General features: G+C 37.1%; 1 protein-coding gene across 17 annotated transcripts in view; it reads right to left on the bottom strand.

Annotated features, from left to right (window-relative positions):
- Positions 1–14,262, bottom strand: part of RYR3 (ryanodine receptor 3) — a 201,968-nt gene that overhangs the window by 52,379 nt on the left and 135,327 nt on the right. For all 17 annotated transcript variants that reach the window (XM_048306945.1, XM_048306949.1, XM_048306947.1 and 14 more), the window contains exons 59-66: positions 11,981–12,096; positions 11,603–11,670; positions 10,881–11,002; positions 8,602–8,651; positions 7,850–7,910; positions 6,589–6,827; positions 5,576–5,657; positions 1,933–2,063 (exon numbers count right to left, since the gene is read on the bottom strand). In XM_048306945.1, coding sequence (XP_048162902.1) covers positions 1,933–2,063; positions 5,576–5,657; positions 6,589–6,827; positions 7,850–7,910; positions 8,602–8,651; positions 10,881–11,002; positions 11,603–11,670; positions 11,981–12,096 — 869 coding nt within the window. The remainder of the gene's footprint in view (positions 1–1,932; positions 2,064–5,575; positions 5,658–6,588; positions 6,828–7,849; positions 7,911–8,601; positions 8,652–10,880; positions 11,003–11,602; positions 11,671–11,980; positions 12,097–14,262) is intronic.

The raw sequence follows: 14,262 nt of genomic DNA, 5'->3' as shown, positions 1-14,262 counted from the left end.
GCTTTTATATGGAGCATGTGTAATCCACCTGCATTAACCTGCATTTTGTTTTGCTTGTTTGTTTAAAGGTACAATGATTTTGGCAGGTAGTGACTCTTGCATGGATCAGTGAGGAAAATACTGACATACTTTAAGATATGAGTCCATCAAAAGTAAGTTGGGAGAGAAGCAAGCAAAGAAATTCAGTGTAGAAGGACTCATGTTCCTTTCAACAGAATCACAGAATGGGTAAGGCACATTTTGGGGTTGTGTGTATAGTCTAGGGAATGAGCTGCTGGAAAAGTGTTGTGGAAAGGAACCTGAGGACCCTGGCTGGAAGAAAGTTTATAGTGAGCCAGCAGTGCCCTGGCAGGAGGGCCAATCGTGTCCTGGCAGGCATGAGGCACAGCATCGCCAGCCGGGCAAGGGAGGGGATTGTCCTGCTCTGCACTGGGGCAGCCTCACCTTGAGGTGAGGCCTTACCTCCTGTGTGCAGTTTTGGGCATGGAATATAAAAAAGACATTAAGCTTTTAGAGAGCATCCAAAGGAGAGCCACAAGGATGGGAAAGGCTCTGAAGGGAAAGATTTATGAGGAGCTTGGTCTAGTCACTTGGGAAGTGGTCCCAGCACTGAGCCTGACAGAGTTCAAGAAGCATTTGGACAATGCTCTCAGGCACATGGTGTGACTCTTGGGGTGTCCTGTGCAGGGACAGGAGTTTGCCTCAATGATCCTTGTGAGTCCTTTCCAGCTCAGGTTATTCTGTGATTCTATGACCTGGTCCAACCTCCCTGCTCAAGCAGGGTCATCCTAGAGCACTTTGCACAGGTTTGTGTCCAGATGGTTCTTGAATGTCTCCTGTGAGGGAGACTCTACAACCTCTTTGGACAATCTGGTCCAATGCACAATCACCCACATAGGAAAGAAGCTCTTCCTCATTTTAGGTGAAACTTCCTGTGCATCAATTCCCTGTCGCCTGTTTTCTTATTGCTAGGCACCACTAAGGAGAACCTGGCTCCATCCTCTTCATGTCCTCCCTTTAGATATTTTGTATACATTGATGAGGTCCCATCTCAGATGTCTCTTCCTGAGACTGAACAGGCCCAGCTCCCACAGTCTTTCCTTGTAAGAGAGAAGCTCCAGTCCGCTTTGTTGCCCTTCACTGGACCTGCTCCAGGATCTCCCTGTCTCTCTTGTCCTGAGGAGCCCAGAACTGGACACAGCACTCCAGGTCAGGCCTCACCAGGGCTGAGTAGAGGGACAGGATCGCCTCCCTTAACCTGCTGGCCATGCCCTTCCTAATGCAGCTCAGGATCCCATTGCCCTTCTTGGCCACAAGGGCAATCCTGGCTCATGGACAGTTTGTTGCCCACCAGCACCCCCAGGTCCTTCTCTACAGAGCTGCTTCCCAGCAGGTCAGCTCCCAGCCTGGACTGATCCATGGGGTTTTTCTTCCCCAGAGGCAGGACCCTGTATTTGCCTTTGTTGAATTTCAGGCAGCTCTTCTCTGCCCGTTTTTCCAACCCTCTCTTTGATCAAGGTTTCATGGAATTAATCATATTCTGCCAGGAGTTCCCTATACCAAACTGCTTTGGATCACTGGTTGGACAACAAAAACATAGAAATTACTTTCCTGTTCACTTAAATCAGATATTATACCTCTTGCATTTTGCTACATGTAAACAACTGTATTTTGCCATAAATATTTGTAATGTAGATATGATCTTCAACTAAACTTTAAGTATTACAGTATGCACCTTTAGAAAAATGTTCAAACATCATGTTCAGAAAAAAACCCAAAAATATCAGGAGAAAGAGAACAGGGTTGCCACAGTCTCAATGAAGTAAAGCAAGGCTAAAATGGCAAGTAATGAGACATCAGTAGCAGAAGATCTCTGCTGAGCTATACGTATATTTCATGATACAACTTCTATTACTTAGTTGGAGTACTTACTTGCTCTTTCTCTTGCACTTTTTGTGTTGAAAACTGACAGCGGATTGTAATGGTTGAGAGAAGGTTCAAGGAATGCCACTGGAATGGCTGCCGCAAGAGATGCTAAACACTCACCAAGCGCAGGACGCTGCCTGTATATGAGAGACACTAAAAGTCATGGGAGAGGAAAAGCATTTCACCAGGATTTCAGTCTCTAGCATACACAATAAAAAGAAGTATTAACATTTATTGCTGATTTATTTTATCTTTTTTAAACATTAGGAACTATCTGACAACTTAGAAAAAATTAATTTCTCACATGAAAAGAACTACTGGAGATCACAGTGGTGTAAGAAAGACAGTTAAAAAAACCCCACCTCCACCAATGTTCTGGTTCTGATCAGGACATGGTTAATTTTTGGCATGGCCAGGACCCAAAGGTTATTCTACACCACCTCTTGTCATTGCCAGGAACAATGTCTGAGGTCCTGTGTGATGGTGAGCAAGCACATGTGAATTGTTTGCCTCTTTCTTGTACACTGTCATTAGTACTGTGTTACTGTTGATTGCCTTATTTTGTTGCTGTTTCCAGTAAATTGCTCTTATCTCAACCCATGATATTTACCTTTACTGCCTCCAATTCTTCTCTCCATCCACCGAAGGGACGGGGGGAGGAGGGACTGAGCAAGCGGCACAAGGTTTGGAGTGTTTCAGTGGGAGCACTGAGGGAATACCATTTTAAAAGCAACATCCTTATTTGGCACCCAGCATAGGGCAGGAAGGGTTGAGGTAACAACAGATCTGACCAGAGTGGGTAGGAAAAAAATGTGATCTAAGCACTTGTTGTATTAGGTCGAGAGCTACTGGTCACAATGTTGCTCGGTCTGTTCACATGGTTGTGGTACCTAACCCTGTATATATTCCTGTATAATGCAATATGTGCTCCTCATGATGATATATTTCAGAGTAGGGAAAGGGATCAGGATTGCTTTGTTGCTGCACTGTGTCATATCAGCCTATGACATGACAACAACAAGGACAATGAGGATCATTTGGGATGTGTATTCAGTGCTGCTCTCCTGCCCTCACCTTGGGGACTACCTCAGGGAGCCCATTATTAATCCCCAGCCTGTAGGAAGAAGATGGTGGATAATTTTCCTCAGCTTTTCACCCCCTTTTCCTCCTTCAGGCCTGTTACAACAGCTTTTGAGGATTTTGAACTTCCCTTGGATGCTAAAGAAAGCATGCTCTTGTTGCTTGGTCTGCTGGGTTCCCTCACTTCAGTCTGCACCATGGAGTTACAAAAGAGATTTTTAGGAGAGTATTTCAGAGATCAGCCCCAAGGGTGGATAGGCATGGAAGGTGGAAGAAAATGGGCCAGCTTTTGGAGGATGATTCTGCTCCAATGGTTTTTAAATTCACCCCCAAGCAACTACAGTATTGGATAAAGTGGCAGAATACTTGAAAGAAAACTGCTGTGGCAGTTTCAGGGAGGTGCAAAGTTATGCAACCTGCTAGGCTCCAGCTACTATTTTTGGGCACTGGTTGATACTAGACAGCACCCTTGGGGGGAGGAGAAGGAAAGCAGATCAACAAGTTTTGGCCATTCAAACTGTATTTGAACCAGAGGAACAATCTGTGCCAGTAGCAGTAACCCCTATACAGAAGAAAAAATCCAAGATAAAATCAGTTTGCTTAATGAGGGACGAAGAGGAAGTAGGGCCCTCACAACAGGAGGAACACTCAGGGTGAGAGATAATCACCTGATCCCTATCCCTGGGTGAGCTGTGAGATGCGTGAATAGATTTCATCCACCAGGCAGGTGAGCCCCTCATGACCTGACTGCTCCAGTGCTGGGATACCATGTCCCATGATATGAAATTAGATGGTAGTGAAGCCAAGCAACTGGGATCCCTGTCCTGGGATGTGGGCATTGCAAAAGGGATTGGGAAAAGGATAAAACACTTGACAATGGAAGTTTGTCTGAAAAGGGCAGCAGCAGCAATCCACCTAAGTAATCCTGAGCCCCTGCAGCCAGCAGTGTTGTAGAATCAGCAGAGCTATTTTAGCCACAAAAAGAGATATTTATCTATGAAAAGTGAACTATGACTCATTCTGCAATGAAAGTTAAAATTTCTTAATGTCCCTGCCAAAGTTCACCAGGAGAAAAACCTGCAATTTGATCCTGAAACTGAACATTGCTTAACTTGAATAACTGTTCAAGTCAGCTCAATCACTCACTTCTAAGTTTTGCTGAAACATTGAGCACTGTGTTTGAAATCCTACTTCCCACCTAGACACTGATGTCTGCCTACAACTGTAATTTAGGAGCCTGAGCCCAGTTAAAAACAAACAAAATTAAATCCACAGTTGAGAACCTCTCACACAGCCTTAGGAGACGAATTAGTTTCCTTGGATATATCTAATCTGATCCCTCTTCCTTCATTCTAAGGAGACGATTGCAGTAGGCAAAGGTGATGCTGCTAGCATCAATGTTTAAGGACATTGTCCAGTGCTTACATGTTTTGCCAATCAAGTGGAGGCCTGTGCTGTGAGCTCTTCTTATTCAAAGGCAGCTCAAACACAATCATGTTTCATTTCCTGTGAGGAGACCTGATTGCTAGTTAGATAAGGGTTAAGGCACTTTCTATTTTTCCTATCATATCTATGTAAAGTAGCATTTAAGATTTTGAAGCCCAGAAAGAGAAGAAGGAGAGTATAGCTTTGTGATTAGCGATGGATGCATAAATGCCTGAATGAGAGCATACAACTTGTGCACACACGTGCATGCATGCAGAGTGGGACGAAAGAGCTGTTCACCAGACAGCTCCTGCATTTTGTATGAAAGAGTTCTGAAAAAACTCTGGAAGGAAGGAAGGAATTGGAGACCAGCATTCCTCACACTAGGCAAAGCATCTACTAAGACTTGCATTTCCTCCAGTTTAGTCTCTCTCCCTATGGATCTTAAACTTTTTATCATAAGAAAGGCAAGGAAAATTGCCTAACCTAAAACTTTCAGAAGTATAAGGATGGGTTATCCTTATCTTGTTTCCTGTCTTGTGATAGACAGACCAGCAATTAGTGTTCTCTTTTCTGAGCTAACAGATACAGATTTGATCCCCTTTTATTGGAAGAAAGGGCTTGAAACATAGCATAGCAACTAGATGCTTAAAGGAATTACAGACCTTATCCTTTTTAAAATAAAAGTAACTAGTGGTTTCTTAGTAGAGTTAAGGGTTGTCAGAATACTCTACATATCCTCAGGATTTTATGCTCAGGGTAACTCTTTTGAGAACTCTGTGCAGACTTAGGTGTGAAACACATGCTTCCTACTTAGTACTTAGTCTACTTACCACAGCAATATGTGGTAGAAAAGCTTTGAAAACCTAATAGCAACCCAAAGAAAAATTTAGCTTTTTCTATGGGAAAAATAAACTCCCTGCAGATACAATGCCATATGCAGGATGAGTTATTTACTTTTATTGAGGGCTTTTTTCCCCTGTGGAATTGAATGCTAAAGTATCGGCAACTACTTTTAAGGGAACATGTATTTTAAACATCTCTCACTCTTTCAAATTCACTTTTCATCCAAACTGCTTTATTACCTAAGCAACAGACTCCTAAAGAAGAGAAAATTTTGCATGCTGAGTTTTACACTTAATACCTTTCAACATAGATGTTCTTTCCAGTTCCAAGAGAATAGAGGCTACAAAGAATTCTGTAACATGAAACTTGTACATCACCCACTAGAGGAAAATAAAAATACATTATCAGTATTTCTTCAGCTAAGGATTACTTTTCAAATATCAAACATCTTTTTTATGCAATCTGTTAAATGGTGTCTAAAACTTTTAGCACGTGTATCACTGAACATTCTGACTGTCTGTACTCCACATGGTGTTTACCTTCAGTGTCTCTAATACCTGGTCTATCATCTACATTCATTCCAAAGCCTACCAAATCATTAGACATTCCAAGAGGACAGCAGATACTTGCTAATAAAATATTCCAGGTTATCACACTCACAGAGTACAATTTTAAGCTAAATGACATCACTCTGTGTGTCTAACCTTTAGGTACATGATCTTTTTAAAGAAAGTATTTTTAAAGAAAGTATTTTCATGGTTATCCATTTTTTAATTATGACCCAAATATATACAAAAATTTGGAACACAATTACACCCATTAGAAACATTAGAACATCAAAAGACCATTCAGCATATTGCTGAATCTTAAGGAGTCATTTCAGTATTTTTAAACTAACTGATGCTAAAAATAGGGAAAGTTTAAATTCAGAGACCTACAGTGGTTTTCCCATGTAAAGGAATATCCACAGGGAACTTATAGCAAGTTGTCTCCATTAATATAATGAAATACAAATTTTGCACAGAAAACTAGTCTCATCCACACATTTGTTAAGAGACCACTTAAAGGGCTATTTTAATTTCTCTCTCAATGTTTGGAGAAATATTGTACATAATTAACTTTAAGCTTATTGAATATTATTTTTAAACATGTACTAGAAAAAGGTACTATGCTGCTAATTTCAGAACTAATGCTGGAAATGTGAATGTTACTGAAAACAGAATTTCATCCTTTGAATCCATGCAGTCATTACTAAAAAGCACTTGCAGCAGTAAAACACAATAAAATTTAAAAATAAAATAAAATACTTACAAAGTAAATCTATTCCAAAGTGATATTGTGAAATATGTTCAAAAATTGATGTTAAGATTGGTAACAATGCTACTGTAGTATAATTTATATTCTGTGAAACACCCTTGATTTGTGTTCGTGAATGAGTAAATTTTCCCAGTTTAAGATTTTCTGAAGTTTTTTCCAAGTCTTCAGCTGCATTTTCAAAAAAGGCACGCAATCCCGCTTTAACAAGCTCAGATCCTGATTTCATAACAGTTCTGAAAAATAATAAGGTAAAATATATCAACTTTGTATTGATATTTAGTAGTTGTATAGAGATACATGTACATGTTAGTTACATTCTGTCAGTCTTTGAAGATACCCACACCTATCAGGGAATATCACATTAAGAAGAGAAAAGGCCACTTACATCTGCCTAGCAGTATAAGCAACAATTATCTTTGAGCATTTAATACAAAATAACAAAAATAAAGATCTTGATCCATAGTCTTGCCTTTTCAGAATTTTGTGATCTGCTTTCAAATAAGATAACGCCTTCTCAGTAAATGTCGTAAGTCGTGAGAAAGCTCCTCCATAAAATATGCTCAAAAACCCCCAACTCATAATCCCTGTAGTCTTACAGGAGCCACAGTTACTAGGTGTGTAAGTCAGGATACTTCAGAGCACCATAAATCTAGAAAATACAACTGCAATACTGGAATCACAGATTTTTTGCACATTTCTCCAACACCTTAATGAAGGTTCCAGGGTTGTTCACCAGTTCACAGTAAATTCATTGTCAGGCTGCTGTGTAACTTAGCCAGGCCAGAAAACAGCTCAAATTAGAAAACAATTCTGGCCTCTGTTTTAATCTACATAATAATTTCAATGATAAGCTCTAAAAGTTAGCAAATATAACTATGCCCACATATTAATATACTCTGCATAATTCTAATTACAAATTTTCCACTATGCACTAAAATTTCTTTATATCTGCAGGTATCACTACTTTTAGTTCCCATGGTTGTGTCATTTACATCTCCCCATAAAGTCTTCAAATATGCTTGGAAAGGATGACAAGTGTTTTCAGTGTTTGAATGACAGACATTGAGCAGACAAATGTAGATGAAAAACTTTAGACAAAATTTGCTAATACAGAAGGCAATATCAGAATTGTTGATGCTGTTAAGATCATTGATTACAAATAAAGAATAAAAAAATACAGAAACAATCCAATTGCTTCTGAAAAGCTCTGTGAAACATTCGTAGTTTGCAGTTAGTACAAAAGTTGCAAACTTACCGTGTGTCAAGAGACTGAGCTAAGATGTGCAGGCAGTTCACCATTGTAGCAGAATCACTGCCTGGTTAGAAAGAGATACTATGAGAGCACAATACCACAGAAAACATAGCATCATCTAATGATCCAAAATGTCATTATTGGAGAGGCACAGTTTAAACAAAACATTACAAAAGTCTCCCACCTTGGGTCACTGGAGAAAGAGTTAAGTCTGGTTCTGGGACTAACTTGCAATTTCTTAAGTCAATTTCCATATAAGAAATAACAGAATAACTAATGCCTACTTAGGGCACATTTTCACCACCTAATCTAGCAACATTCTGAACTCTGTATCTTGCAGTACTTATACTTCTTTTACATTTTTTTTACCAATACCTTTGTAGGAGGTATATTATTTTTCCCTACATCCCCTTTATCTATTGAGAAATTAGTCTATTGTATTCAACAGTTGGATGACAGAAATCAAAATAATTACCATAAGATTACCTTTGAAAAACTAAAAGTAACTGCAGAGCATTGATTTTTTTCAAGGTGTCTGGAGATACTAGAATGTGCTATTTCTTCCTGCTTCAAAACTTTACACATTCTATTAGGTGTTGGCTTCAGAGCCATGTTCAGTGCCCTCACTAATTTCACTAGGAGCTTATGGAGCATTTAATAGAATTCTGTCTATACTTGTGAAAATCTTTAGGTAAGATAGAAACAATGGTTATGCATTCTTTAATTTTTTACCAAGCTCTTTCTTAACAACTTACCAAAAAGTGAGATCCTATGTCTAACAAGAGCAGCTAGTTTGCAGAACAGGCTAAAGTAGAGAAGAACAGAGAGAGCAAAACAAGATAAGAGATAAGACAAAGATGAAAGATTTATTTGGAATGTGAGGTAAAGAATAGTAGGAATATGAAAAGAAAACACAACAAAGTTCCTGGAAAGCATACTTTGAGTGATACATGATGATAACAGTCAACTGCATTAAGCAGAGTGACATTTTGAAGGTGCTGAGATCTCTCATCTTCTATACTTCACCACTTCAGAGGTGTCTTGAAATCTAAAGCTTTCTTTTGACAGTGGTTTTCAACAATTGCATACTATAGGGCTGAGTCATTCCTTATGGCTATTATTTCTGAATAAGAAAATTTTTTGGTAAGAACAAGAAAAAATGAGAAATATTTTAGTGTTTTACTTGGCATTCTGCAGGAAATGAATGTTAAAAAATCTTCATACTATTTAAAATAATGTTCAAGGACATCCTTTGTAAATAAATAAATCTGTGTTTACCCTCTGATGATGATAATACGAATCCTAAATATAATATAGATTAGAAGAGCTTCTGGCAAGTATTTCAGAAACTTGCATATCTAACCTACCTGTCTAAACAGTAGGATAATTAAGAGAATATAGCATAGAATAGATTAAAGGGGCTATTTTAACAAAGACAGCTAGACAGGCTTGCATATAATTTGGGCCATACTTTGCAAATGGAATTAGGACTTAAGAAAATGAAGCATATACCTTACGACTTGGTATGGTCTCATACTAACCACAGATTTTTATTGTTACCTTCACAATGGTAAGGAGATACTATACTTCCTATAAGATGAAAATGGCAGATAGCCACATCTCTCAATGAAGGATGCACAAAGAATTATAAGATATTTCTGCAGTTATACTAGCAGATATGTGTGCTAGACATCTAACTTCTTCATGTGCCTTTGTAAAGCCACTTTGTACAGCCCTAGAACGCATCCTTATACCTTCATTAAGCTAACCTGACTGACTTTAGGGAAGCAACAGGAGTATTCAGAGAGGAAGCATGAAACTGAACACTTCCATCCTCCTGAAGCTGAGCTGACTTTCCCAGCTCCTGGAGGACTATCTTGCCCATTTGTCTATATCTGAGAGCTGAGTAAAGCAGAATCTTGGGGATTTACCACTCTTACACACAACTGCTACACAAGGACTACCACCCACAAAGATGGAAGCAAAGGGTGATAATAATTTAGAGAAGTGCAAAAATGTGTTGAGAGATAAACTGAAGAATGGAATCTAGGAAGTTGAGTCCTAGGCCTTATGTAATAGGATCTTATGTAATAACACGTAAGTAACCTTTACTTTCAATTTTTATATCTACTTTCCACTGGAAAAAGCAGTTAACTCTGGTCAATGCAGTGAAGGAAAGTAAAAGAAATCTGAGAAACTGACAGCTAAGCTAAGAAAGCAGGAGAGTAAACCAGTTTGAAATACTACAGTACAAAATTTCCAAAAGAAAATAACCAGCAGCACACCTCAAGGGCAAGAAAAAATCCTGGCAAATTAATAAATTACAGTCATAGTTAAAACACAATTAAATATAATTTAATATTATTTTTACATTTTAATTGCAGAAAAGAGAAATTAATATTTTCATATAGGTAGCACGTTATAACTTAAAAGGCAATTATTTTTAATGGAGTTTTCTAGAATAACTTTGTGTCAAATGGCTGATTCCATCCCAACAGAACAGACATGCAATAATTATTAAATTCCAGTAATACTTGTGCAGGGGCAGAAGTGATTTTGTATAGAGTCCACAATTCCACCTAAAAATCTGCCTCGTGGTATTTTTAACATTTTTTTATAGCTGAAAATTTAAATAAATGTGAGACCATTTAAATGAACCAACTGTGAAAAAAGCTTCAACCAGAAACTGCCACCAACAATGAAACAGAACCCCATCAGACACTAAGTAATTCCATTGCTCACAGAATAGTTGATTGGTATTTCAATGTTATCATCTATAATTATATATTTTAAAATAAATAGTTATGATATATACTTAACTCTAATTATGTGTATGTGTATATATATATATATATGTAATAAGGAATAATAAAATGAGGAATTCTATTCACTCACTACCATTCTCATACAGAATAAAATATTCATTTTCCAGCTGAGGAAAGTGTGCTTTTGAACTATCTCTTTCTCTTTAACCTAAGAGACCTTTAGTTATCTGTATAAAACCCTGCTGTGGACATCTTAATTTTTTACTTACCTTGCTACCATTTCCTTTTCCTTATTTGATGCATATCCACTGCTACTGAGGGTTTTTGATGGAGAAGACAGGAAGTAGAGGCAGTGATTTGTAAAGTACTGATCAACTAATGGTAAAAGAACCTAAGAAATACAGATACAAAATGCATTTTTTACAGAGAACAATGGTAAATGTAGCAGTAATGCTCTGATTGCTCAACGCTCATTAAAAGAATTTTAGTTCTGTAAAAATTGTATTTTTTTTTTCAGACACAAACTCATGCAAATTAAAACCTAAATTCTTACAATTTTATTCAAAATTGCATAAATAATAAACAGAGTTACACAGATATCTGCTTTGGATCTAATACTGCATAGGAATATTTCTTTCTGCTAATTAGATGATATGCACTTCAGTGCTATCTTGTAGTAAAAAAAAATCAGATAAAATTTATATATTCAGTGAGAACATTTAATATCACGTAATGAATAAGGCGCCTTTTAATTTTTATGTTCCTTCTCATACAGAAACAGATACATTGAAGTGTTTTGAAATATCTGAATCCAACAAATATACTGACATATTTTTGAAGATATTTCAAAATATTTGGTAACAGTTTGATTAGTTATCATTAAAAAACAGAAAAGATCTATTTCTATTATATGAAAAGAAGTCTAACATTACAAATTTACATATTCTGTGTAGTGGAATGTATATGAACATTACTTGAAATAATCACTCACTTTAGCAAAGAATTTTATTTCTTGGTCATGTGGAGATTTTTCAGTTTTTCCACTGGTTACAATAGCTTCTGCAAGGATACAATAAAGGCAGACACAAATAAGAAGCTGTCTAATAATAAATAACACAATAGATCTTTCAGATAGACTCGCAAAATTTGTTTTGCGCAAATAAAAATAAAAGACCAGAAGCTGTTTAACTAGTTACAAATAATAATAGTTACAAACTAGTTTAGCTAGTTACAAACAATAATTTAATCTGCAAATTAAAGGATATGATTTAAGTTTCTTAAATGCAATAAAACCAGTGATCACTACAAATGTAAACCTATTAATCCAAATATCAATAATTATATTTTTAAAATAAAATCTGCAACCTACCCAAATGCGCAATAAACTCTTGAGCAGAATCAACATATTTTAAAATTTTCTTCAGAAACTTAAAGGCAAACCTCTTTTCCATGGATGAAGCATCCAACTCTGTGTCATTCATGCCCCTGTTTTAGAAAGGATTAAGAGAAGTAGCATTGATGATGGCAGCAGTACAAATGATGGCAGTGCTCTGAAGCATTTCATGCCTTATCTTTTTATTATTGTAAATTGTCATAAGAAGGAGAAAATTACCATGGTAACTCTTAGTTATCAACTACCTAAGAAGAAATAGAGAAACACTAACTGACTTTAATAAGAGGTATAATAGCTTATGATTAAAGTATCCAAAATATATGTATTTGAGGATAAGAACTTTAGAGTACTATCTTATCGCACAAAAAAGCTAGGGTGCATCTGAATCCAACAAAGTAATGCACTGGTCACTCAATTTCTGCTGCTGGCACATTTAAGTGCCAAGTGTTTGGGAAGTCAGCAGTTGCATCTTTATAAAATCACCCCAAGTACTACCCTTCATTTTATTAATCACTGTTAAACTTCATTTGTCCTTTAATTTTATGAAGGAAAGAAGCCAAAATGACTTCAACTACTAAATGAAAACTTAAATGTTAAGTTACAAACTATTATATTACTGAAGTATCTGAAAGATTTCAACAGTATACAATAATTTCTAAGGAGGCATGTATTATTCATTCTTTAAGATAAATTCATGACCTAAATCATGGCTGGTACATACAAGATATTAAAGATCAGGTCGCTCAGAACCTTGTATGATAATGTATTGAGTAGGTTCAAACATCAAAATTTCAAAATTACTCTGGTGACCCTATAATATTTGAACACCCTTACCATGAAAAAGTAATGGTGAAATATTTTCATATATCTAACTGAAATTTCCTTTTACAACTTATTACTTTTGAGGGGTTAGTGTTTGACCTCATTTTCTCTATAACCTAGCAGGAAGCAGTTGAAGACAGTTGCAAATCCTATTGTAGCCTTCTGTTTTTAAACTGAAAAAATTCCAAGCACGCCTCAGAGCCTCTCCTGGCATGACATTGGCATCCATCCACAGAGCACCTCAGTGGCCTCCCACTTGAGCAACTTTGTTCTCAATGTCTTCCTTAGCACTGCAGAATCAAAAATGGGACAACATACTCCTGATAGAATCTCTTGATCCATCAACCTGCAGAACACACTCGCTGATTAAGCCTAGTACACAGCTCTTATCACCACAGGGATGCATTCCTGATTCGTGTTCAGCTTGCACAATTCAAAGAGCTTTTCTGCACATGTGCTCTCAAGCTCAGCTTCCCTGTTCCTGGGATTATTCCATCCCAGGTATAGGACTTCACATTTACCTTTGCTCAACCTTATAAGACTTCTGTCAGCCCATTTCTCCAGACCATCAAAGCTTCTCTGAAGGGTAGCCAAACTCTCCAATTCATTGCTAAGGAAGGGTTCATTCCACAAAACTGCAAATGATGCCTTCTGTCTTGGCATCCAGGACAAGAACAGGGATTTTTTTTTAATTATCCATTTGAAGTCACTTAATTTTATGCGTTTTTAAATTTATTTTGTTTTCAAACATACTTGCTTTCACAAGTCATTAATTCTTTCATCTTCATTTCCTTGAAATTCTCTTATACATTTGTTTAGTTTGCAACTTCTTCATAGTCTCTTTATTACAATATTAAAAAGACTAAACTCTGCTTGAGATTTTCCATTGATAGATGGTCAGTTACCCGGGACATCTAACTGCTTTATCAAGTGAGGAAGTAACAGAGTGACATTAAGGAAAACCTCTGCTTAACCATAATGGCTACTTCATCTGCTTCTATACAGACTCTTCAAATAGTAGCCCTTATCAGTTAGAGAAAATAACCTGGCCAAAGGACATGCAGAGACTACAGAGGAGCTGAACAGTGTGTCAGAAGTAGGGAAGAAGGAAGGAACTGGTTGTTTGTGGCACTGAGGCAAAAGCAAGAAAGGAACAACAAAAAGGGGAAGTTGTTGAACTCACTGCTGTGGTATAAGAAAATGATCATTTGTACTGAGAGCCCTTACCACTAGTGTGGGAGTAAATCAGGGAGAAAAAATGGAAGATTAGACTAACAGTTTAAAAACAGCTATGAGAGAAATCCAAGCAAAAAAAAAAGTAATTCTGGGAGAAGGTTGATGCAGCAGAAATTTTAACAATAAAAAAATCTAATAATAAAATATATGTTCTTGACCATGTCAGGACACAGTTAAGAGGAAAGGAACCATTATAGTCT

Source organism: Corvus hawaiiensis, chromosome 6, assembly GCF_020740725.1.
Source record: "Corvus hawaiiensis isolate bCorHaw1 chromosome 6, bCorHaw1.pri.cur, whole genome shotgun sequence".
Taxonomy (NCBI): domain Eukaryota; kingdom Metazoa; phylum Chordata; class Aves; order Passeriformes; family Corvidae; genus Corvus; species Corvus hawaiiensis.
Note: the sequence above shows the minus strand (reverse complement) of the source record. Positions and strands in the feature narration are given on the sequence as shown.